General features: G+C 42.2%; 1 protein-coding gene across 1 annotated transcript in view; it reads left to right on the top strand.

Moving 5' to 3' along the window:
* Positions 1-23,080, top strand: part of LOC132765151 (myb/SANT-like DNA-binding domain-containing protein 7) — a 28,726-nt gene extending 5,646 nt beyond the window's left edge. The window contains exons 2-6 of the mRNA XM_060759345.2: positions 6,069-6,243; positions 6,357-6,470; positions 13,210-13,803; positions 20,057-20,128; positions 22,460-23,080. Coding sequence (XP_060615328.2) covers positions 6,210-6,243; positions 6,357-6,470; positions 13,210-13,803; positions 20,057-20,128; positions 22,460-22,866 — 1,221 coding nt within the window. The 5' untranslated portion in view covers positions 6,069-6,209 and the 3' untranslated portion in view covers positions 22,867-23,080. The remainder of the gene's footprint in view (positions 1-6,068; positions 6,244-6,356; positions 6,471-13,209; positions 13,804-20,056; positions 20,129-22,459) is intronic.
* Positions 23,081-23,434: the final 354 nt, after the last annotated feature.

Genomic DNA, 23,434 nt, shown 5'->3' with positions numbered 1-23,434 from the left:
GTTCCATCATGTCTCCTGCATATGCCATCAAATGGGGACCCTTCCCCCCAGCACCAACCACCGCTCTGGGCCAGAGTGAAGAGAGAGGGGGCCAGGGGACAGTTCCTTCTTGTCTCCTGCATGTCATCAGATGGGGACTCCTCCCCCCAGCACCAGCTCCTGCTCTGGGCCAGAGTGAAGAGAGAGGGGGCCAGGAGACAGTTCCATCTTGTCTCCTGCATATGTCATCAGTTGGGGACCCTTCCCCCCCCAGCACCAACCACCGCTCTGGGCCAGAGAGAAGAGAGAGGGGGCCAGGGGACAGTTCCATCTTGTCTCCTGCATATGCCATCAAATGGGGACCCCTCCCCCAGCACCAATTCCTGCTCTGGGTCAGAGTGAAGAGAGAGGGGGCCAGGGGACAGTTCCATCTTGTCTCCTGCATATGCCATCAAATGGGGACCCTTCCCCCCAGCACCAACCACCGCTCTGGGCCAGAGTGAAGAGAGAGGGGGCCAGGGGACAGTTCCATCTTGTCTCCTGCATGTCATCAGATGGGGACCCCTCCCCCCAGCACCAACTCCTGCTCTGGGCCAGAGTGAAGAGAGAGGGGGCCAGATAACAGTTCCATCTTGTCTCCTGCATATGTCATCAGTTGGGGACCCTTTCCCCCCAGCACCAGCCACCGCTCTGGGCCAGAGTGAAGAGAGAGGGGGCCAGAGGACAGTTCCATCTTGTCTCCTGCATATGTCATCAGTTGGGGACCCTTCCCCCCCAGCACCAACCACCGCTCTGGGCCAGAGTGAAGAGAGAGGGGGCCAGGGGACAGTTCCATCTTGTCTCCTGCATATGTCATCAGTTGAGGACCCCTCCCCTCAGCACCAACCGCTGCTCTGTGCCAGAGTGAAGAGAGAGGGGGCCAGGAGACAGTTCCATCTAGTCTCCTGCATATGTCATCAGATGGGGACCCCTTCCCACATCACCAACTCCTGCTCTGGGCCAGAGTGAGGAGAGAGGGGGCCAGGAGACAGTTCCATCTTGTCTCCTGCATATGTCATCGGTTGGGGACCCCTCCCCCTAGCACCAACCACTGCTCTGGGCCAGAGTGAAGAGAGAGGGGGCCAGGTGACAGTTCCATCATGTCTCCTGCCTATGCCATCAGCTGGAGACCCCTCTCCACAGCACCAACTATCTCTCTGGGCCAGAGTGAAGAGAGAGGGGGCCAGGGGACAGTTCCATCTTGTCTCCTGTGCTATTCTAATAATATAATATAATATAATATAATATAATATAATATAATATAATATATATACATATAATATTTATAATATTATAGTGTAATACAATATAATACTACTAATAATTATATGATATAATTATATATTTTATATTACTTGTAATATTACTAATAATATTACAATATAATGATATATGATAATGATATAGTAATATATAACACTGATATTGTACTATGCTAATAATGTAATATATTGTATGTATATATATCTTGTAAACCACTCTGAATCCCCTTCAGGATGAGAAGGGCGGCATATAAATGTCATAAATAAATAAATAAACATGATTCCCATGATTTCATAGCATTGTGACATTGGAGTTACAGTAATATCAAACTGCATTAATTCTGCAGTATTGATGCACCCATAGTTTAAAGTGTCATCCTAGGAGCATCTCAAAAGAAAAACAACATTGAATTCAGTGGGAGTTGCTCTCTTGGACAGCTTGCATGGAGTCTGTAGCCAAGCTGCTCCTACTTAACTCCGGATTAAATCTGTCCAGATGGGTTGTCTGAACCCATATGCTCTTTCTTTTGGGAGAAAGGGCAAGCAGAATTTGATTGTTGGTGAGTGGGATTATTGGTGCAACCTGTTCCCCTTTCCTTCATATTCTGTTATGAAAAATGAACATCTGCACCTCTACTTGTCTCTGACTGAAGGTCTTCTTTTACAGTTCAGTCCCATTTGGGTTTACTCTGAAGCAAGCTTCGCTGAGTTCAGTGGAACTTTTGCCAAATTATAGGAGCCAATGGTTCTGCAGAATTAACGCAGACAGAGACCGTTTTAACTGCCATGGCTCATTGTTATGGAATCATGGGAATGGTAGTTTTACAAGGTCTTTAGCTTTCACTGAGCCGTAAAAGTTAAAAATGGGGTAAATTTTGAATTTAATTCTACAGTGTAAATCTCAGTTCTGACCTCCACTCTCTTCTCCATATATTGTGTGTTCCTGTTTTGTAATGTGTGAATGTGGCTGGAGAAAGCCACTATTCCATATTTTATTTGCATTTTAAAATTATTTTTATTTTATTTTATTTTATTTTTGTTTTCTTGTTTCAAGAGAGTTAAAGTCAGTATGATAGGGTCAGCTTCCCCAAAATGTGGGAGTTGAATTGTGGGAGTTGAAGTCCAAAACACCTGGAGGGCCGGAGCTTGCCCATGGCTGGTTTAGCCTAATCAAACAGGTTTCACAGGTTTCCAAAGAAGCAAAAACCTGCATGCCTGTTTGATCAGAGATAACAGAAATGCTATGCTACCTTCAGATGTCTGGAACAAAACCACACACCACTACCAAATTCCATGACTATTATTATTTGTTATGACTGCAGCTCTGTTTTTTTGGCTGCATCTTCATTTGTGCAGCTTGTTTCCAAGAGGTACCAATTCTGATTGAACAAATTTTACAGGAAATGAAAGAAAATGATACGAATATGTATTCTTTTGCTATAAAAAGCAATTTCCAATCCTTATATCAAAGCAACTTGATACATTTTGATCAATTTTTACTCCTAGTCAACAATGTATTGCCATCGAGAACTCACCCCCCCCCCCAATTTTTGTGGATTTGGTAGTTTTTGGGAACAAACTCCACAATTTTAGAGGGGATTCGAAACTATGTTGTTACAATAGGCCAGGCATGGGCAAACCTTCTAACTTGGGGGCCGCATGGCAGGTGGAGTGGGGTGGTTGGGTAGAGAGAGGGTTCTACCAAAGTCCCTTTCCTCCCCTTTCCTCCCCTTCCTCTTCTGTTTTGGAAGCAAAAAGTGAACGAAAGATGGAAAATGTTTGGATCCCAGAAATGTTGGTCTTGGTCAGGATGAGATGATGGGCGAGAGAGAAAAAGTGTATCCATTCGATCCTGTTTTGCCTACTCCTGTTATAGAATCCTGGAATCCTACAGTTGGAAGAGACCTCCAAGGGCCATCTAGTCAACTCCCTGCCATGCAGGAAGGCACAGTCAAAGCACTCCCAATAGACAGCTTCTGTGGAAACGCCTCCAGAGAAGGGGACTCCACCACACTCCAAGGCCGCCTATGCCACTCTCTAGGAATTCTTCCTAATCTTTTCAGTTGAATCTCTTTCCCTGCCATTTGAAACCATTTCTCCCTTGTGCCCTGGTTTCTAGAGCAGCAGAAAATTGGTTCCCCCTTCCTCCTCCTCCTCCTCCTCCTCCTCCTCCTCCTCCTCCTCCTCCTCCTCCTCCTCCTTCTCCTCAATGAGCCACCCTTTTAAATCTTGGGTCTCATGTGCCCTCTGAACTCACTCTTTTCCCAGCTAAACATCCACCAGGAGGAAAGGAAGAAGGAAAAAGGAAGGAAGGGTGGAAGGGTGGAAGAGAAGAATAGAAGGATGGGAGGGAATGGAGGGAGGGAGGAAAGAGACAGAATGAAAGACAAAAGGGAAGGAAGGATGAAAAGGTGGAAGGGAAGGAAGTAGGGAGGGAGAAAGAGAGAGGGAAGGGAGGAAGGGAAAGAGGAAGAAAAGAGAGGAGGAAGGAAGGATAGGATAGTGAGAGAAAAGAGGGCCTGAGAAAAAGAGCCCAAGGGGCCACATCCATCCCCTGGGCCTAGGTTTGCCATACCTGCAGTAGACCCTCATGCATGGGACTCGTCTCCACAGTTCATTTGACATCCAACAAAACATGGCCTTAGTAGACATTTCTTTAAGGTCACATATGGTATCCTAGGATCAGAAGTCCTCATGTTTCAGTAGACTTAGTACTGTCTGTGGTTTTGTATATCCATGAAGTCCTGTGGATAGATAGGATATGCTGTACTATTACATCTTTGTTCTTCAGATGCAATCTGCTGTATTTTGTGCTCTGAATCTTTCCCTCCTCAGGACAGCCCTTTTGAGTGCCTCTTGTTGATTCTGAGGAATCCTATTGATACGGTGTTTTAATTCAAGCCATCTTTCATACTAGAAACAGGGACTAATTACAGACAACGATGTTATCAGAAAGCCAGAGATGCAATGGTAGAGCCCTCCCTGTCTTTCCTCCAACTTCATGACAAACCAGCTTTGCAGGTTTTTGTAAGACTTAAGAACAGTACCAGAAAAAGGAAAACATTCTGAAATGGCTGGAGTTTTGACATTAAGCAAGTCCTGTGGTGCTTAAAAAGGTTTAAGGCTTAACCATTTCTCCCTTTGCTCAGCTCGTCTGGATTGTGTTGTGAGCAGCTGGCTAACTGGCAAACAGTTTCGTCACCCCGAGTAGGAAATTAGATTGGCGGTTCATTAGAGTTTGTGTGGAAAGGAGATTAAGCCTCTTTCTCTTGAAATCTGGCACACTCCAGATACGTTGGCTCCTAATGTCCCCAGTGCTTTGGGGGTGACAGGGTTTATAGCAGGCATGGGCAAACTTCGACTGTCCATGTGTATTGGACTCCAACTCCAGCTGTTAGGAAATGTGGGAATTGAAGTCCAATATACCTGGAGGGTCAAAGTTTGCCCAGGCCTGGTCTATAGAATAACTGAAAACCTTAGATTGTATTAATCTGGGTTAGACTATTCCCTTCATACTGGAGAGACTCATGTTGGATTTCCATATGTGGTGCATCTACACTGTAGTTTTAATGCAGTTTGACACCACTGTAACTTACACTGCTCAATGCAAGGCAATCGTGGATGTGGTAGATTAATGAGGCCCTAGTCCTTTTGGCAGATAGACCTTGTAAAACTACAGCTCTCGTAGTTTTACAACGAGACTGGTGTGAGAGAATTGGCCGTCTGCAAGAACGTTGCCCAGGGGACATCCGGATGTTTTTTAATGTTTTACCATCCCTGTGAGAGGCTTCCCTCATGTCTCCATATGAGGAGCTGGGGCTGACAGAGGGAGCTCATCCGTGCTCTCCCTGGTTTGGAACCTCCGACCTGTCGGTCTTCAATCTTGCCGTCACAAGGGTTTAACCCATTGCACCACCAGGCTGTTGTGATTCCATATGATTCAGCCATTGCAGTTAAAGTGGCACCAAAGTGCATTAATCCTAAAGTGTAGATGCACCCTCAAACATGAAACTTTATAATCTTAGGCTAGTCAGACTATGGCAATCTCACCTGCCTCACTTGACTGTTTTGAAGATGACAGTAGCCATGAATGCTGCCTTTGTGGGTTAAAAGTATCATTAGTGATATCAATTCTACTTATATTGTGTCATATTTTCTACTTTGGAATTCGAAGTGTAGTGAACATCATTCTCAGTACAGCTTGGAAAAAATTACTTTGTGCAAGACTACAGGTCATTGAGATTCTGGAAATTGTCAAAAAAAATAGCTTTCCCAAATTCCTCCTAATGTTCAGGTGGAATCCCCTTTCCTGTAGTTTGAAGCCACTACACCGTGTCGTAGTCTCCAGTGCAACAGAAAACAAGCCTGCTCCCTCCTCCCTATGACTTCCCCTCACATATTTATACATGGTCCTCATCATCTCTCCTCTCAGCCTTCTCTTTTTCAGGCTAAACATGCCCTGCTCGCTAAGCCGCTCCTCATAGGACTTGTTCTCCAGACCCTTGATCATTGTAGTCACCCTTCTCAAGACACATTCAAGCTTGTCAACATCTCTCTTAAATTGTGACGCCCAGAATTGGACACAGTGTGTAACAGTACCACTGTTTATTCAAGAGGGTCAGAGTTTCTCCAGCCTTCTTTGCACATTAGAGTTCTCTGTGGTGTCACATTTGCACACTGATTATGTGCATCATATCTAATTAAGTTCAATAGTGACACAGTATCATGTGCTCCCAATGAAATCATTGTTTTGCTTCCCTTGCTTCCCTTTCCCTCCATGTGTTACAGTTCTTAGGGCAAGGCTGTGGCAGGAAAATCCAAGCCTCCCGTGTTCTTCTGGATGGTGCTGGTTCTTGAGAAGATAGCGGTGGACTTCACCTGGGAGCCTTTCTGGGCCTGAACCAAAGAAACCTGTGCCAGGGTGGCATCATGCAGAATAATTATTCAGCGGTGACCTTGCTGGGTAAGAATACCACTTCCCCCTAATTAATATCCTCAGGCCTAGGACAAAGCAAGGATGAACCATCTCTTTTTAACAAGCGTGGTCTTGTCTGTCTTTTGCTCACTTCTTCACAGGGTTGGGTGTTGAGGAACCAGAGCTCATCTGCAAAATTGAGCCAGAGGAAGAGCGATGGAACGCAAATGAACAAGCTGCTAGAGAACGGCAAATCTTACCCGGAAGCAAGTCGGGTAAGGAGACAATTAAACTTGAAAGGAAAAGGTGGAGAGAGTTTTAATTGTTTATTTTCAATACTGTTAATATTTAATTCTATTTTAACAGTTATATATTTTTAGGTTTTAAATTGTTTTTTTAAATTTATGATATCTTTATATTTATTGTTGATGTATTTGGATTGTTGTTTACATGATTTTAAGGAAGAGGGGCCAGCCAAGGGCAAGATGAATGGATGACATCCTTGCAGTGACTGGCTTGACCTTGAAGGAGCTGGGGGTGGTGATGGCAGACAGGGAGCTCTGGCATGGGCTGGTTCAGAAGCAACTGAACGAATGAACAACAAATTACAGAATTTTAATATGTTGTTAGTTGCTTTGGGGCCCATGAGGGAGAAAAGTGGGATATAAATAAAGAATTATTATTATTATTATTATAGTATTGGTTTTACTGTAAGCCACTTTTAGTTTCTTTTTTTAGAGAGAAAAAGTAGGGTAATCATCATCATTATCATCTATATAAATAAAAATGTAATATTAATGTATTGTCAAAGACTTTCATGGCCGGAATCACTGGGTTGTTGTAGGTTTTTTCGGGCTATATGGCCATGTTCTAGTGGCATTTTCTCTTGACGTTTTACCTGCATCTATGGCAAACATCCTCAGAGGTAGTGAGGTGCCTCTGAGGATGCTTGCCATAGATGCAGGTGAAACGTCAGGAGAAAATGCCTCTAGAACATGGCCATATAGCCCAAAAAAACCTACAACAACCCAATGTTATATTAGTTTGTGGGATTAACATCTCAAACACCATTGGACGAAATGACACCAAATTTGGACACAAGACACCTATCAGGGCAATGAGTGACCATCACTCATAAAACACTGAAAAACACAGCAGAAGAGACTTAAAAAAACCAAAAAACGAAATGCATTACAATGCATGGGCAAAATCACATGTATACACAAACACATATATGCATATATACAAACATATACACACAGAGATATACACACACATATACACACAAAACATATACACAGATTGGGCTACAGCAACGTGTGGCAGGGGATGGCTAGTAATAATAATAATAATAGAGGAAGAATAGGAATATCTTCTGACCTGGGAATCCTTCCTCTCCAAAGTGTGACAGAGCTGATTGTGTTTACTGAGCAGGAAAATGTGTCTAATAGTGAATGGTTGCTGGACATCATGAAGAACTTCCTGATGGTAAGAGCTGTGGAATATGCTGCTTCAGAGTGTGATTTAGTCTCCTCCTTTGGAGGTTTTAAGCAGAGACTGGCTGGCCATCTGTCGGGGGTGCTTTGATTGTGTTTTCCTGCATTGCTAAGGGTTGGACTGGAAGTCCCTTGTGGTCTCTTCCAACTCCATGATTCTATGACTGTGCAGTGTGAAAGAAGCTATAGACAAGTTGGCACTTCAAAGGAAAGAGCAAGTGTGTTTAAAAGCTTCCTTGTCTGATTACCCAGAGGCAATTCTTTTATTAATTATGCTCTTACTGGAAAGATTTCTATCCTCCTTTTCTGTTTGAATTGGCTTGCAAACTGAAAAGGTAAGAAAGAAAAAGTAATAACCGACAAGCATTTATTATTGGTTTCTTTGGCTGAGGGACCCTGTTTGGAAAGAGAAAGAGAGTGAAGGCCTTCCTGTGAATCCTCTCTCTGGCTTTTTATCTAGCAGTCATGCCATCAGGCTGAGGAAGCACAGAACATTCAGAAGTTTTTCCTTTTCCTCCCCATTCCCTTTCCTATGTGCTGGTCTAGCTGTCGAGCAACTTCTGATCCTTCATATATGGCTGGACTACAATTCCCATGATTCCTCTCCAATTGCCTTTGTTGGTGAGGAACACTAGAAGCTGCAGTCCAACAGCTGGAGGCCTCCAAGTTATCAATTTCTGGCTTTAATGCTGCAATTAACTATTGTCAAATGGGAGTAAAAATGCGCTGTGAGTTGTGTGGTATCTTCTGTGGTATATTATGAGGCTATGAACCTGCCTTATTTCCAAAAGAGTGTCTCTGTATGGAAAATAAAGCATAAAACTCCTGAAACACCTAGAGCCAGAAACTAAAATGAAATAAAACACACACATCTTGAATTGTGAAATATTTTTTTTTACTCCAGTGATTTTCAGTGGTCTCCAAATGAAAAAAATCCAGTTTCCCCAGCATGAAGGCAGCTAGCGATAACCAAAGGAGTTTCCCATTTCCACCATCATTCGTTGCAAAGAGTCACATGGCTTTTTTAAACCAATATGTTATAATGGCAGAGACTTATAATTGGTAATAATAGATTGTAGGCATTTTACAGTTTGACCTCCTGGTGGCTCAGCAGGTTAAACCGCTGACCAAAAGGTTGGCGTTTCGAATCTGGGGAGTTATCCCCAATTTCTGCCAACTTAACAGTTTGAAAACATGCAAATGTGAATAGATGAATATTCCTGCAGGAAGGTAACTGCGCTCCATGCAGTCATGCTGACCACATGACCTTGGAGGTGTCTACGGACAACACCGGTTCTTCAGCTTAGAAATGGAGATGAGCACCACTCCCCAGAGTCAGACACGATTAGACGTAATGTCAGAGGAAACCTTTCCTTTTACCTTTAGGGGGATTTACTGGTTATGGTTTGTGGAGTGAAGGAAATCAGAGGTACCATTTGGCTGAAATTTGGGGACATGGTTTACAGCATTGTAGATAATTGAATGTGTATGGTATAGGTCTAGTTTTTTGTGGAATCTGCTACCAAAGATTACTCTGGGATGAAAACATCTCATTGTATGGCATGAGGCTTAAATAATTCTGGAATTGTGGGTGGATGGCAACTGGAACTGGCTGTTCTGTAGCTGGGAGGGAAAAGCAACGTCTTGCTCTCGGTTTACTTGGTGGATGTGACAAGGTTCATCTCAATATTGTGTACTTTTTGGAAAGGAGATGGTACAGCTTCCCAATATTTTGCTGGAGGCCAAGACTCAAATCTTTGCTCTGTTGTGGAAACCAGTGAGTGACATTGGATAGTGTGTTGTTGAAGGCGTTCATGGCTGGAAACACTGGGCTGCTGTGAATTTCCCAGGCTGTATGGCCATGTTCCAGAAGCATTCTCTCCTGATGTTTCCCCACATCTATGGTGGGCATCCTCAGAAGTCCTGACAACCTCTGAGTATGCCTGCCATAGATGTGGGTGAAACATCAGGAGAGAATGCTTTTGGAACATGGCCATACAGTGCAGAAAATTCACAGCAACCCAGACCTTGCACAAGTCATACTCTCTTCTCCTTACAAAGAGATAAACTCTGAATTAATCTTGCCAAGGAAATCCTATTAATAGTGTATTCAGAAGTCTGAAATATTAGAAGGGCCAGTGCGGCCTATTTACGCTATTTACACTGTGATAATTTTGAGTGTTGGTCTAAGTCCTTGTGTTGTCAGAGTTAAGGTTTTAAAGCAGCTTAAGTCTGATAGATATGTGTCTGGATAAAATAGCTAAAATACCTTGAAGGCACTCAATCCCATCTGTTATTCAAAGCTCAGCAGGGTCAGAGCTGGTTACTACTTGCCAAGAAGAGCACCAAGAATACAATGAGCTGTGGGCTGTATTCAGAGGAAAGCAGTGGTAACCCTTCATTAAATAAGTCTTGCAGAGAAATTCCTCTTGTAAGTTACCATAAATTGGGGTCAGCTTGAAGGTAGATGATAACAGTAAGGGGACAGTAAAATATTTTTAAAGTTCAAGCTAAAAAAACCCCGACTGCCAGCAAAATAGGCCACAAAAGATAAGGAGGCAATTTGGACAGACTGAACAGTTAGAAAAATATAGAGGAGTTGCTATATGAGGAAATCCAGGCAAAGAGCCAACTCAAGAGTTAATTAACCTCTAATTCTTGGCCCTGTGTAAGTATAGCAACTTGATTGGCTAAGATAAGATAAATAAAGGGTGGCAGGGCCATAAAAGCAGAAAGGCCCAAGAGAAAGTTGCCAGTTTATTACAAAGTCAGCAGCATCCAACCTCTTATCTGCTGCATGATGTGAAAACTAGGTGAAAACACCTGGAGTAACGACTAATATTTGTTTTTTGAAACACTGATTCAATGAAATCCTGATAAATCCTGGAGCCCAAACTGTGTTATAAATGCCCTCTAGAATTCAGATTATAGCTATACGGATTTATATGCAATATGTTGTTTTGGAAACTTTACTAGGTAATAGCTGAATTGAAATTGAAGGAGATTTGAATTCATTGTAAGTACTGCAGTACCTTGAAACATCTATCTGAAACGTGTGTAGACTATATAATTGCTTACCTAAATGTGTTATATTTTTTTCAAGAGAAATGAGCATTACAGTCAGCTCTCCATATTCCCTGGTTAGGGGCACAGGACCCCTGTGAAAGTTATTTATTTTATTTCATGTCAAGCATTGCATACATTAGTATAAAACTGATAAAAACAGAAGGTGTACAAGCGGCTAAATACCTTCTGAGTCTGTTCAGAGACTTCCAAGTTGCCCATTCTTGGTTTGCCCCTGGAGGAAGACCCTCGTGGGTCTTCCTCCAGGGGCAAACCAGTTGCCTCCAGGGGCATCCAGTTGGAATTGCCTGATTTTGCTTCCCACAGGGATATTCTTGATGTTGCTGGAGGAACATTTGGAGGGGTGGTGGGTCTCATGAAACATTTCCTTGATTTAAGTCTACTGGTAGGAGGCTGATAGCCATATAGTGGTGGTTTTCACAGTGTTCAACCTTATTTCTCTCCCAGTTGGCAGCAACTTCCCGTCTTACATCGGGGGGGATGCCACTATTAACATGTGTAAGTTTAAGACATCCTGTGATTATTTTACATGTTGTTGGGCGAGTGGGCTTAATAACAAAAGACCCTCCTCATAAATGTACAGCAGAGTAACTTATTAGCAGCAGTGTGACTCAGCACCAGTAGCCCAAAGTAACAAAAAGAACATAAAAACACACAAACTGATGTTAACCATTGGTCACTGGCCATGTGACTTGGGGATCAAGGGGGCATTTGCCCAAAACTTTTGGAAAGTGTCAAGTTAGAGAGTGCCATTTTCTTCAAATTTTATTACCATATTATTTTACTGCATAGAAAAGCTTCCTATGGAAGACCATAGGAAGCTTTTCTATGTAGTAAAATAATATGGTTGCAATATTTACAAGAACTGTTTTTATTTATTTATTTACCTTATTTATATTCCACCTTTCTCTACCCCACGGGGGACTCAAGGCGGCTTACAACATACAATATCCAACTTTTTTTTTGTTGTTTCAGGAGTGACTTGAGAAACTGCAAGTCACTTCTGGTGTGAGAGAATTGGCCGTCTGCAAGCACGTTGCCCAGGGGACGTCAGGATGATTTTGATGTTTTTATCATCCTTGTGGGAGGTTTCTCTCATGTCCCCGCATGAGGAGCTGGAGCTGGAGCTGATAGAAGGAGCTCATCCGCCTCTTCCCGGATTCGAACCTACGACCTGTCGGTCTTCAGTCCTGCTGGCACAGGGGTTTAACCCACTGCGCCACTGGGGGCTCCATTCAAACTAAAAATGTAGTTTAAAATTAAAAACAGAATAAACATAATTAAAATACATTTCAATGAATCATGTCATCCACTATGTTTCCATAACACAAATAAACAAATACATAGTAGCTTTACACACAGCAACCTTCACACTGGAGCTTTCTCACATGAGGCTTCTCTCACACAGGGGTTTACCTCACATTCCTCAGGACGACACTAGCTTTGACCCACTAACTCTAACAGGCTTACTAACTCTTATAGTGCTTGACTCAAATTTTTGTAACCAAAAATTACCTAGTTGATTTTTAATATTTCTGACACATTTAGTGCTATATTCACCTGCTTCGCATGAGCAGATTTATGCCAGATGGGACAGGCATACTCAACAGTTGAGTAAGACAAGGTCAGGGCTGATGTTTTAATTAATTTTGGGCCTGTACCCCATGCGCTGCCAGGAAGTTTCCACAGGATGTTATTGCATGTAGCTCATTTGTGCTTGGTGTAGACACCGTATTTCCTAAAAGTGAAACACTTTTCACTTTCCTCCTGTGAAAGTGAAAAACTGAATAAAACAATTGCTATATTTTTATTTGAGGGAATATATTTCTAGGAATTCCTAGGTGTTCAGCATGATTTTGTGGTCAACATCCTCTGGAAGCTAGAAGTGTTCTTTCAGGTAAAAAGAAAGCTTGGTCCTCCAGCATGTCTCACTGGTCAACTTCAGGAGGATGAGGGAAAGGAGAAATAAAGAGAATATATTAAATCTCTAAACAATCATATCCGGCTGTAATTATAAATCTGCAAACCTATGCTCCTGCAGTAATTTTCTGATAGTCAAAATACACACAATGAGGAATTGCGGAAATCTTCCTAGATGCAGATTGAGAGGTGGAGGTGTTAAAGCAGAAACTGGATTTTCAACTATCAGGAGTGCTTTGATTTATTCCTGCATGATGGGGTTGGACTGAATGGTCCTTTTAGTCTCTTCCAAATCTATGATTCTAGATGTAAGACGAAGAATGATCAATCTACTAGAAGATATAGGAGTGGAATGACCATACCTGTGTCACAGTTTTGTGCTGGTTGCAGATTCTCAGAATTGCTATCTAAAAAAATAGTCACATTTCCAGGCTACGTCCTAGTCTATCTTAGCACTGGTAGGGGGTTATTTTTCCAATTGGGCTTTCACTTTTTCTCCTCTCCCCCTCCCCAGCTGCAGCCACTGAAACTCCAGAGGCCACCATAGCCCCCTACCGGCAGTACCGAGGCACCACGTGGACCTACCCTGAGGTCATTGATCTCCTGGTCATCTGGCGGGAGCGGGAGATCCAGCAGGAGCTCCTGAGGAGCCACCGAAACCTTGAAACCTTTCAGGCTGTTGCCAACAAGATGGCTAAGAAAGGCCACAAGCGCTCGGCACTGGAATGTCGGTCGAAAATCAAAACATTAAGGCGAGACTATCGGATAGCGAAGGCCAACAACTCTCCAGGGAAGGGGCACCTGGCCTGGCTTTTCTACGATCGGCTCGACCACTTGCTGGAAAATGACACTGACATCCCGCCTCCGGAGAAGCTGGCCGGCTTAAGTCAGCACCGGGTGTCTATGGCAGACTCCACGTCTCAGTGTTCCACGGAGGAAGAAGTAGTGGCCGTGGGAGATGGGACTAAGAGAGGCAGTCCAGGCGACCAGGAGGTGGTGGTCCTGGGGATGGACTCGCCAGGCGAGACCTCTGGTATGGGAGATGGGTATCCTGGGCGGTGCATCAAGGAAGAAGCCCCTGATGAAATGCCAGTCACACTACCCATGGGTGAGCGGTATATTTTAATACTCCATGGAGTTGTTATTGTGCGCCTTCAAGTCGTTTCCAACATACAGCAACCCTATCACAGGGTTTTCCTGCCAAGATTGGTTCAGTGTATGCATCCCTACTATATCGTCATAGCACTTTGACCCTGCTTTAATTGTCATGGCTTCCACCTATAGAATCCTGAGATTTGTAGTTTGCAGAAGTATTGGGAATTCTCTTCTAGAGCTTCTGTACAGTAGTTCAAGAGCTCCGTAACTGAATTCTGCGTATTTTGTCAAACCACAAATCCCAAGATTTTGTAGAATGGACAATTAGAGTAGTTTCAAACATAATAGCATGCATAAATTGTGTCTGGCCTTATTTTGTATTAATCTCTTGGCTTCTCTACAATGTACCATATTTACTTGAGTTTAATGCTCACCTTTTTTGGCTAAATTACATTGCTTTGTTCGTGTCAGGAGCGACTTGAGAAATTGCAAGTCGCTTCTGGTGTGAGAGTATTGGCTGTCTTCAAGGACATTGCCCAGGGAACGCCCGGATGTTTTATCCTCCTGTGGGAGGCTTCTCTCATGTCCCCACATTGGTAGCTGGAGCTGACACATGGGAGCTCACCCCGCACTCCAGATTTGAACTGCCAAACTTTTGGTTAGCAGTCCTGCCAACACAAGGGTTTAACGTAGTGCACCATGGAGAGGAGGCTTCCAATTTTTTATATTGCTAAAATTGAGATAAGCATTTGATTAGATTCCCGCACGTAAACCAACCTGTGTGAAAAGGCTTGAAGGAAATGGCTTCATTCATACTGCCTGCCTTTCTGACATGCTATGCCTGTGCTGTTGGGTGCATTGCAATCGAGAACAAATCCCTTTTTTTGCAGTGTGTACCTGCATAATTGAAGTGCGCATTACATTTGATGACGCATTATACTGAGTAAATATGGTACATTCTGTCTCTCATGTTGGGAGGAGTGACTGAGAGGGAGCAGAGCTTGAGAATATTACATTTTGGATTGCAGCTCTGAGAATCCCCCAGCCAGCATGGAAGTGAACAACTCACTGGGAGTTGTAGTCCAAAAAAGTAAATTTACCAGTCTCAGCCTATATGGTATAGTGATTAAAGCAGTGTTTCTCAACCAGGGTTCCCTTGAACTCTAGGGTTCTGTGAAAGGAATTTATTTTCCTGCAATTTGAATCTATTGCTCTGTGTCCTAGTAAACAAGCTTGCTCCCTCCTCAGTGTGACATCCTTTCAAATACCGTATATACTCGAGTATAAGCCAACTCGAATATAAGCCGAGGACCTAATTTTACCACAAAAACCTGGGAAAACATATTGACTCAAGTATAAGCCAAGGGTGGTAAATGCAGCAGCTAATGGTAAATTTTAAAATAAAAATAGATACCAATAAAATTACATTAATTGAGCCATCAGTAGGTTAAATGTTTTTGAATATTTACATAAAACTGTAATTTAAGGTAAGACTTTTCAACTCTGATTAAACCATTATTCTAACCTTCTTTAATGTAAATGTCCTTACATATCCTACCAATAATAGAGTAAAATAATAAATGTAATAATAAGAATAAAGTTAAATAATAAATGTAATAAGAAGAATAAATGGAGTGAAATAATAAATAAAAACAACAATAACAGAGTAAAATAATACATGTAATAATAATAAACAGTAAAATAATAAATGTAATAAAATAATAGAGTAAAATAATGTAAATGTAATAATAATAATTATAAATGGAGTAAAATAATGCAATAATAACAACAGAGTAAAATAATATTTATTTATTTACAATATATATATATATATATATACCACTCTTCTCACCTCGAAGGGGATTCAGAGCGGCTTACAAGATATATATGCATACAGTATATTATATTATTAGCATAGTACAATATCAGTATTATATATTATTATATTGTACTATACCATTATATTGTAATATTATTGGTAATATTACATGTAATATAAAATATATAATTATAATATATTATTATTAGTATTAGTATTACATTGTATTACAGTATAATATTATACATATTATATGTATATACAATATATTACATTACATTACATTACATTACATTATATTATATTATGAATAACTTTGACTCGAGTATAAGCCGAGGGGGGCCTTTTCATCCTAAAAGGGGCCGAAAAAACTTGGCTTATTCTCGAGTATATACAGTACTTAAACATTACTATCTTGTTGCATCTCAACTGTCTCTTCTCCAAGCTAAACACACCCAGCACCTTAAACCATTCCTCATAGGGCTTGGTTTTCAGTCACAGTGATGGTTCTCTTTTCCCACCTGGAGATGCCAGGTGGTAGCACTAGTGTTATTATTGCATGGAAATTAGGTGCTCCTCTGCTTAACAGCAAGAGCTATATTTTTTGACATACAGTATGTTTAAAAAATATGGATCAGATTTGAAATTGCTATATCTTTACAATCATAAACTACCCATGAATGAAACTCTTTCAAAGGGTTACTGCTAGATGCTCCTCCCAGTGCACAAACAGCTCCTGGTTTCAGTCATTTGCAAGATGGCGCTTTGTGTGTGGTCCACAAAAGAAGGCGTTTTGTGTGTGGTCACCTTATGCTCTTCTTCCCCTTACATAAACATCCTATTTCCTCAAATTGTCAGTACTGATGACTAATGCTCTTTGGCATTGGTGGATCAATGCTAAAATGCCATTGAAACACATGCTGCATCACAATTGCAGATTCAGTTTTGTACTGCAGAACACAAAACGCCTGATGTTGTGAGGTCTCCATCTTGCGAATGACTCAGGCCAGAGGCTGCCTATGCCCTGGGAGAGGCATCTACCAGTAATCATTTGAAACCCTTTCAAGTGGCAAGAGTTTCATTCCTGAGTGGTGTGTAATTGCAGAGAAAAAGTGATTTCAAAATCTGGTACATCTTTTTGAAACATCTGGTACTATGGAAATCTGGAGAATTTAGTGTGATGCAGGGGTTGGTGTGTTGGATTTGCACTAGACAACCCTGATTCTAATTGCCAGTCTTCCACAATCTTCCCCTTGTTACTCTGGGTGGGTCTCAGGATTCTAGCAAAAACAAATCATCATCTTTTAAGCCTGGAGTCTGCTCCCTCCGTCTCATAGATGAGGATAGTCCTAGGCTCAATTCCCCACTTGGCTATGGGGCTCACTGGGGATTCCCAGGCTGCTCACTCCCTCCCGAGTCTAACCTCCTTTACAAGGGTTGTTGTAGTTTTACAGGTACGGAAACAGTGTTTACCACCATGAACTTAGATAAGGAAAAATGCTAATGTAATAAACACATTGACATATTTAATAAATAATAATAATAATAATAATAATAATAATCTTTATTTATATATAGATCTAGCTCCCCGAGGGGGACTCAGGGCGGTTTCCAAGTAATATTACCAAAACATAGAGTAAACAGCATAATACAAAATTGACAAAACAAAACAAAAAACCCATAAAATTATCACAATAACATATGTATATTAAAAATAATCCTGCCTCTTCAGAGCAATTAAAAGGCCGGGCCAAGACTAGTGCAAACTCAAAATATGAGGGGGCCGGGAATTAAGGACAGTGCTATAAGACAAGCCCCTACATTGGCAGTCTTCAGAAAGAATTTGAAAACCTGGCTGTTCCAATGTGCCTTTTCAGACTAGGAACCCCAGTACCAAATCCCAGAAGCACTTTAGTCAGAACCAAGATCACCGCACATCGCACACCGCACTTACATTATAACCCCATATTCCTCCGACACATCAGCACTTTTAATCCTGTACCCCTACTCTGGCCGGCTCAGTTTTAATAATGTCTTGTTGTACTGCTATTGTTATTGTTTTTGCTTAACTGTTTATTTGCTAGGTACTGTATTGTTGTATTGTGTGGGCTTCGGCCTGTTGTAAGCCGCATCGAATCCCTTGGGAGATGCTAGCGGGGTACAAATAAACTAATAATAATAATAATAATAATAATAATAATAATAATATAACAAGCTAACAGCATTAGCAGGTACGGGTCTGTGGCTGCTCATTTCCAGGGACTATTAGAGGGATGATCAGGGTAATAGGTAAGAAGTTCAAGGCCATATTCAACAATATTTGGGGCTGGGCTAGAACTGGTAATTCTCAAAGGCTTGTTGAAACCACCAGGTCTTCAAGTTCTTACAAAAGGAGGGGAGGGATGGGGCCTGTCTTATTTCCCTTGGAAGGACATTCCAGAAGCGAGGGGCCACCACCAAGAAGGCCCTCTCTCTCATCCCCACCAACAATACTTGTGACGGTGGTGGGAGTGAAAGGTGGGCCTCCCCGGAAGATCTTAGAGTCCGCGCCTGTTCATAGAACGATCATAGGTATTTATTTATCAGAAGGTTCATAGATATTTATTTATGATATTTCTACCCCGTCTTTCTCACCCCGGAGGGGACTCAAGGCGGCTTTACATATAGGCAATGATTCGATGCCTTAAAATACAATGCACATTTAAACAAATATCAAAATAGAATTAAAAAGTACATTAAAAACAATTAAAACATTTAAAAACAATACATTCAGAGTTAAACACTTAATCCACAACTGTAATCTGGGCCATTCCAATGGTCACTGCACTGTTCCAAGTTTACCTATTGCACAAGTTCTTTAAAGGCTTGGTCACAAAGCCATGTTTTCACTCTCGTGTGGAAGGTCAGGAAGGAGGGGGCTGATGTAATATCCCTGGGGAGTTCCACAGCTGAGGGGCCACCACTGAGAAGACCCTGTCTCTCATCTCTGCCAATCGCGCCTGAGAGCAGGGCCTTCCTACATGATCTTAAACTCTGCAGTGGTTCATAGAGGGAGATATGTTCAGATAAGTTGGGCCAGAACCGTTTAGGGCTTTATAGACTAAAGCCAGCACTTTGAATTGTGCTCAGTAGCAGATTGGTAGCCAGTGGAGCTGACGTAACAGGGGCTTGTATGCTCCCTGGCTGCCACCCGCTGGACCATTTGTAACTTCCGGACAGTCTTCAAAGGCAGCCCCACGTAGAGCACGTTGCAGTAGTCCATGCGGAATGTAATCAGAGCGTGGACTACATATGGCTCTCCCTTTGGCCCCTTGGGTATGTTTTGCAATTTTATTATTGCATGAGTTTATTTTTTGTAAACCTGGCCAGTGGTAAGGGATTGTGGGAGTAGTAGAGGAAGAGTATTTATTTTGCAAAACACTTGAGACCAGAAGATACAGGCACATTTCTTGTTAAGGGTTAAAAATGTCAGTAACGTTTCAGAGAGTTTGTACTGAACTTAAAATCTTTAACAGTTTCTTCATAAACTATGTTGCTCAATACAACTCTCTTTAATAAGAGTTTACTTTCAAGTAAAACACACTCCTCAACAGTTTCTAACTTCCTAACATGAGTTTCTGCACTCTGTCACACTTCTATACTCAAGCTCATTCAAAAAGCCAACACACTTCTCTCACAGTCATTCCTCAACTGACATTCCCTAACTGTCATCCTGTTTAAACCTGGACATTCTAAACTGTCACTGAGTCAGTCATGTGACCTGCAGCCCCTCCCACTTCTTTAGGTATATAGAGATAAGGAAACTGCAAACCAAATAAGACATATACTTCAGGTTATACAATGATACATTACAAACAGATAAACATCATATAGAGGAGGTTTGAGAAGGTTGCTTCCCCAATATATACAATATTTTTATACAGTTTTGAAATGTGCACGGAACAATTTGTGTGCACTGAACTGTTGGAAATTAAGAGAGTAAGACAGTGCTTATGTAAATCCGCCCTGTGTCCCCTAGTGGGAGAAGGGCGGGGTAGAAATGAAGGAAATAAATAAATAAATAAATAAATAGTGTGTGCATCCCAGGACGGGCAAGCTGGATCCATTCTTTGGCCTCTGTCACTTCTTCATTACACAAGGACTGCATTCATTTGTTTGGAAATGCAATGTTGTAGGTATTTTCCACTGAATTTAATTCTTATTCTGCCTATATGCATATTGGCCCCATTATCTTACTTCATTCTGTATGAGTGTCTTATGCCATGATAAACCAGTAGGATTATTTGTATCTAATTTAGTCTGTTCTCAACCTTTGGTTCTTCCGAAGTTTTAGCCTGTACCTCCCAAAAGTCCCAGCCAATACAACCAATATTCAGGAATTCTGCTTTAGAGTTTTGTTTCCTGCTTTGAATAAACACCCATTGTCTTTTTCCTCCTCAAATGACAGAAGTCAACAGCCCGGTTCTTCTACTGCCATCTGTTCCCTGTGATAAACCGAGCAGCTCTGCCTCAACACCAGGTAAGAACACATCCCACTTTTTGCATTTAGAGCAATTTCCATTCTGCATTCAAGGAAATTGCATTTCTGTGGTGCTTTACTTGAAGGCAGGCAAGTGAGGTTTATATATCTGTGGAATGGCCAAGGTGGGAGAAAGAACTCTTGTCTGCTTGAGGCAAGTGTGAATGTTGCAATTGGCCACCTTGATTAGCATCAAATGACCTTGTAGCTTCAAAGCCTGGCTGATTGCTGCCTGGAGAATCCTTGTTTGGGGGGGGGGTATTAGCTGGCTCTGATTGATTCTTGTCTAGAATTCCCCTGTTTTTTGAGTGTTGCTCTTTATTTACACTCCTGATTTTAGAGGGTTTTTATACTGCTAGCCAGATTTTGTTCATTTCCTGGTTTCCTCCTTTCTGTTGAAATTGTCCACATGCTTGTGTATTTCAGTGGCTTTCTGTGTAGTCTGACATTGAATGCTAATTAAATTAAATGCTAATCAAGGTAGCCAACTGCAACATTCACACTTGCCTCAAGCAGACAAGAGTTCTTTCTCCCAGCCTGGACATTTCACATATATATAAATCTCACTTGCCTCATTTCCAACAGAGCTCACAACCTCTGAGGATGCCTGCCATAGATGTGGGCAAAATGTCAGGAGAAAATGCTTCTGGAACATGGCCATACAGCCTGGAAAACCCACAACAACCCAGACAAGGGTTCTTTTTCCCATCCTGGACATTCCACAGATATATAAACCCAAGTTTCCTAGTTTCCAACAGACCTCACCACCCCTGAGGATGAGATTCCAGCCATGAAAGCCTTCGACAACACATAGAATTTTTCTTGTGTGCCCTCACATACCATGTTTGTGAATGTGATGGAACTGAGAGAAAGTCTTCCCCGAGACGTCTCTGAACAGTCTTCAAAGGCAACCCCATGTAGAGTGCGTTGCAGTAGTCTATCCTAGATGTAACGAGAGTGTGGACCAAAAGTTGTAGTCCCAAAATATGACTTTTCTGTGCTCTTGAGTTTGCAATTTGATTCTTGAAATGAAACAAGTTAGACACCTGAAAAGGTAAATGTTTCACTTGGACATTAAGTCTAGTCTTGTCCAACTCTGGGGGTTTGTGCTCATCTCAATTTCCAAACTGAAGAGCCGGCGTTGGCCGTAGACACCTCCAAGGTCATGTAGCCAGCATGACTGCATGGAGTACCGTTACCTTCCCGCAGAAGCAGTACTTATTGATCTACTCAAAATTGCGTGTTTTCGAACTGCTAGGTTGGCAAAAGCTGGGGCTAACAACGGGAGCTCACCCCGCTCCCCGGATTTGATCCGCTAACCTTTTTGTCAGCGAGTTCAGCAGCTCAGAGGTTTAACATCCTGTGCCACCAGAGGACCCAAGTTAGACACGTACATGCTTCATTTTGTCTTTTCTGTTGTAAGTGCAACTTAAGGATTTATATGTGTACATAGCTGGAAAAACAAGCTTTTTGAACTGCAGTTCTCAGAATGCTTCAGCCAGCATGGCTACTCTTCTTAACATGCAAATTCCAGGTTTGATGGTGGTTTGGCTAGATGGCCTATGACAGGCCTCTTCAACCTGTTGGGTCTCCAACTCCCAGAGGCCCTATCCAGCTTGTTCAAAGGTCAGGAATTCTGGGAACTGAAATCCAAAGCACCTCGAGGGCCATAGGTTGAAGAGGCCTGTCCTGTGGGATTCTCTCTAATGAATATCTACTGAATATACTGCCCTGAATATCAAGTCAGATAACCCACAATATCTGCTTTGAACTGGATTATCTGAGTCCACACTGCCATATAATCCAGTTCAAAACAGATATTGTGTGATTTTATACAGCTGTGCAAAAGAGGTCTTACACTCACCAGTTTCCATTTAAAGCGCTTTGTTTTCCTACCTGCGTATTTTAACTATGGTCCTTTCTACACAGCTGTATAAAATCCAGATTTTCTACTTTGAACTGGATTATGTGGCAATGTAGAAGTGAGGGCCCTTCCACACAGCCATATAAGTGCCCATTTTAGTAATCCTGTTCATTGTCTGATGGAGCTCCATTGCAATTAGTTTTATATTGTTATGTTTTAATGTGTTTTTATCTGGGGTGTTGTATTTTATGATACTTGTATATTAATGTGTTTTTGTTTTATGGACTATTTTTGCTTCTATGATTTGTGGACATTCTGTCCCATATGTAAGCTGCCCTGAGTCCCTTCAGGGAGATGGTGGCGGGGTATAAGAATAAAGTTGTTGTTGTTGTTATTATTATTATTGCCTATTATTCTATGATGGTGGTAGCCTGAATCTTATTTTTGGTCTTGCTATTTTTCCTCAGATGGGGCTGTCTCTCCCTCCCCCAGCCCCATACCTCCCCCTGCAAGGTCTTTTGCCGCGGAGCGCCTGGACAACATCCGGAAGCGGAAGAGGAGAAACAGGCAAGACATGGCCCTGGAAATTACTCAAGCGGCTGATAGGCGGGTCGAAATGGCCACTGACCGGATCCTGACAGCTCTCGGAGAATATGCCAAGGCGGATCTGGAGGACCGCGAGCGGGATCGCATGGACACGGAACAGATCATTGCACTCATGAACCGCCAGACAGAACTCCTGGAGTCGCTGGTACGAAAGCAGACTGAGGCCCGGATCCCGCGCCTCGCGCAGCCAAACCATCCGGCAGACCCTTTGCCCTTGCGCTTGGGCATCGCCAGGCGGCATGCAGCCAAGGCCAAGCTCAGCCGATGACTCCGGAGTTGTCGGCCTAGCTTTAAAACAACAGTCTTTCCCGTGACTTGGTAGCATGCAGGACTTGGGGGAGGGTACCTTTGTAAGAGGGTCGTGGCTTTATCTTTCAGGGATTTTTTGTTCCCACCCCTTTTTACAGTGATTGGATTTATTTGCCAATTGTATAAAAAGAACAAAAAAATTAAATAGGAACACAACGTGCTTTTTAAAAACATGATGGTTACGTCATGATTTTCTTTATATTCTACCTTTCATCTACATGGATCCAAGGTGATGAGGGAGAGGGGAACTATGAGGTGTATTTATCACCATTTTGATACTCAATATCCAAGGGGACGTCTGGCTAAGATGTTGCTGTATTGCATTTAATCATCCCTGACTAATGACTGTGCTGGCTAAGGCTTTTGGATTTGCAGTCTAGCAGTATGTGGAGAACAATGCAGTTCTCCAACCTGGTAAAAAAAGTATCTTAAGAACATAGGTCTCTTGAACCAATTCAGTACCAGCCGCTGAGATGCTATAACTGGACCATTGAGCCTTGACCTGGGATGTGGGGGTCCTTGTGGAC

The sequence above is a fragment of the Anolis sagrei genome, chromosome 2 (genome assembly GCF_037176765.1).
Source record: "Anolis sagrei isolate rAnoSag1 chromosome 2, rAnoSag1.mat, whole genome shotgun sequence".
In the NCBI taxonomy this organism is placed as follows: Eukaryota; Metazoa; Chordata; class Lepidosauria; order Squamata; family Dactyloidae; genus Anolis; species Anolis sagrei.
The sequence above is the reverse complement of the archived record's forward strand: the minus strand, read 5'-3'. Positions and strand labels throughout refer to the sequence as shown.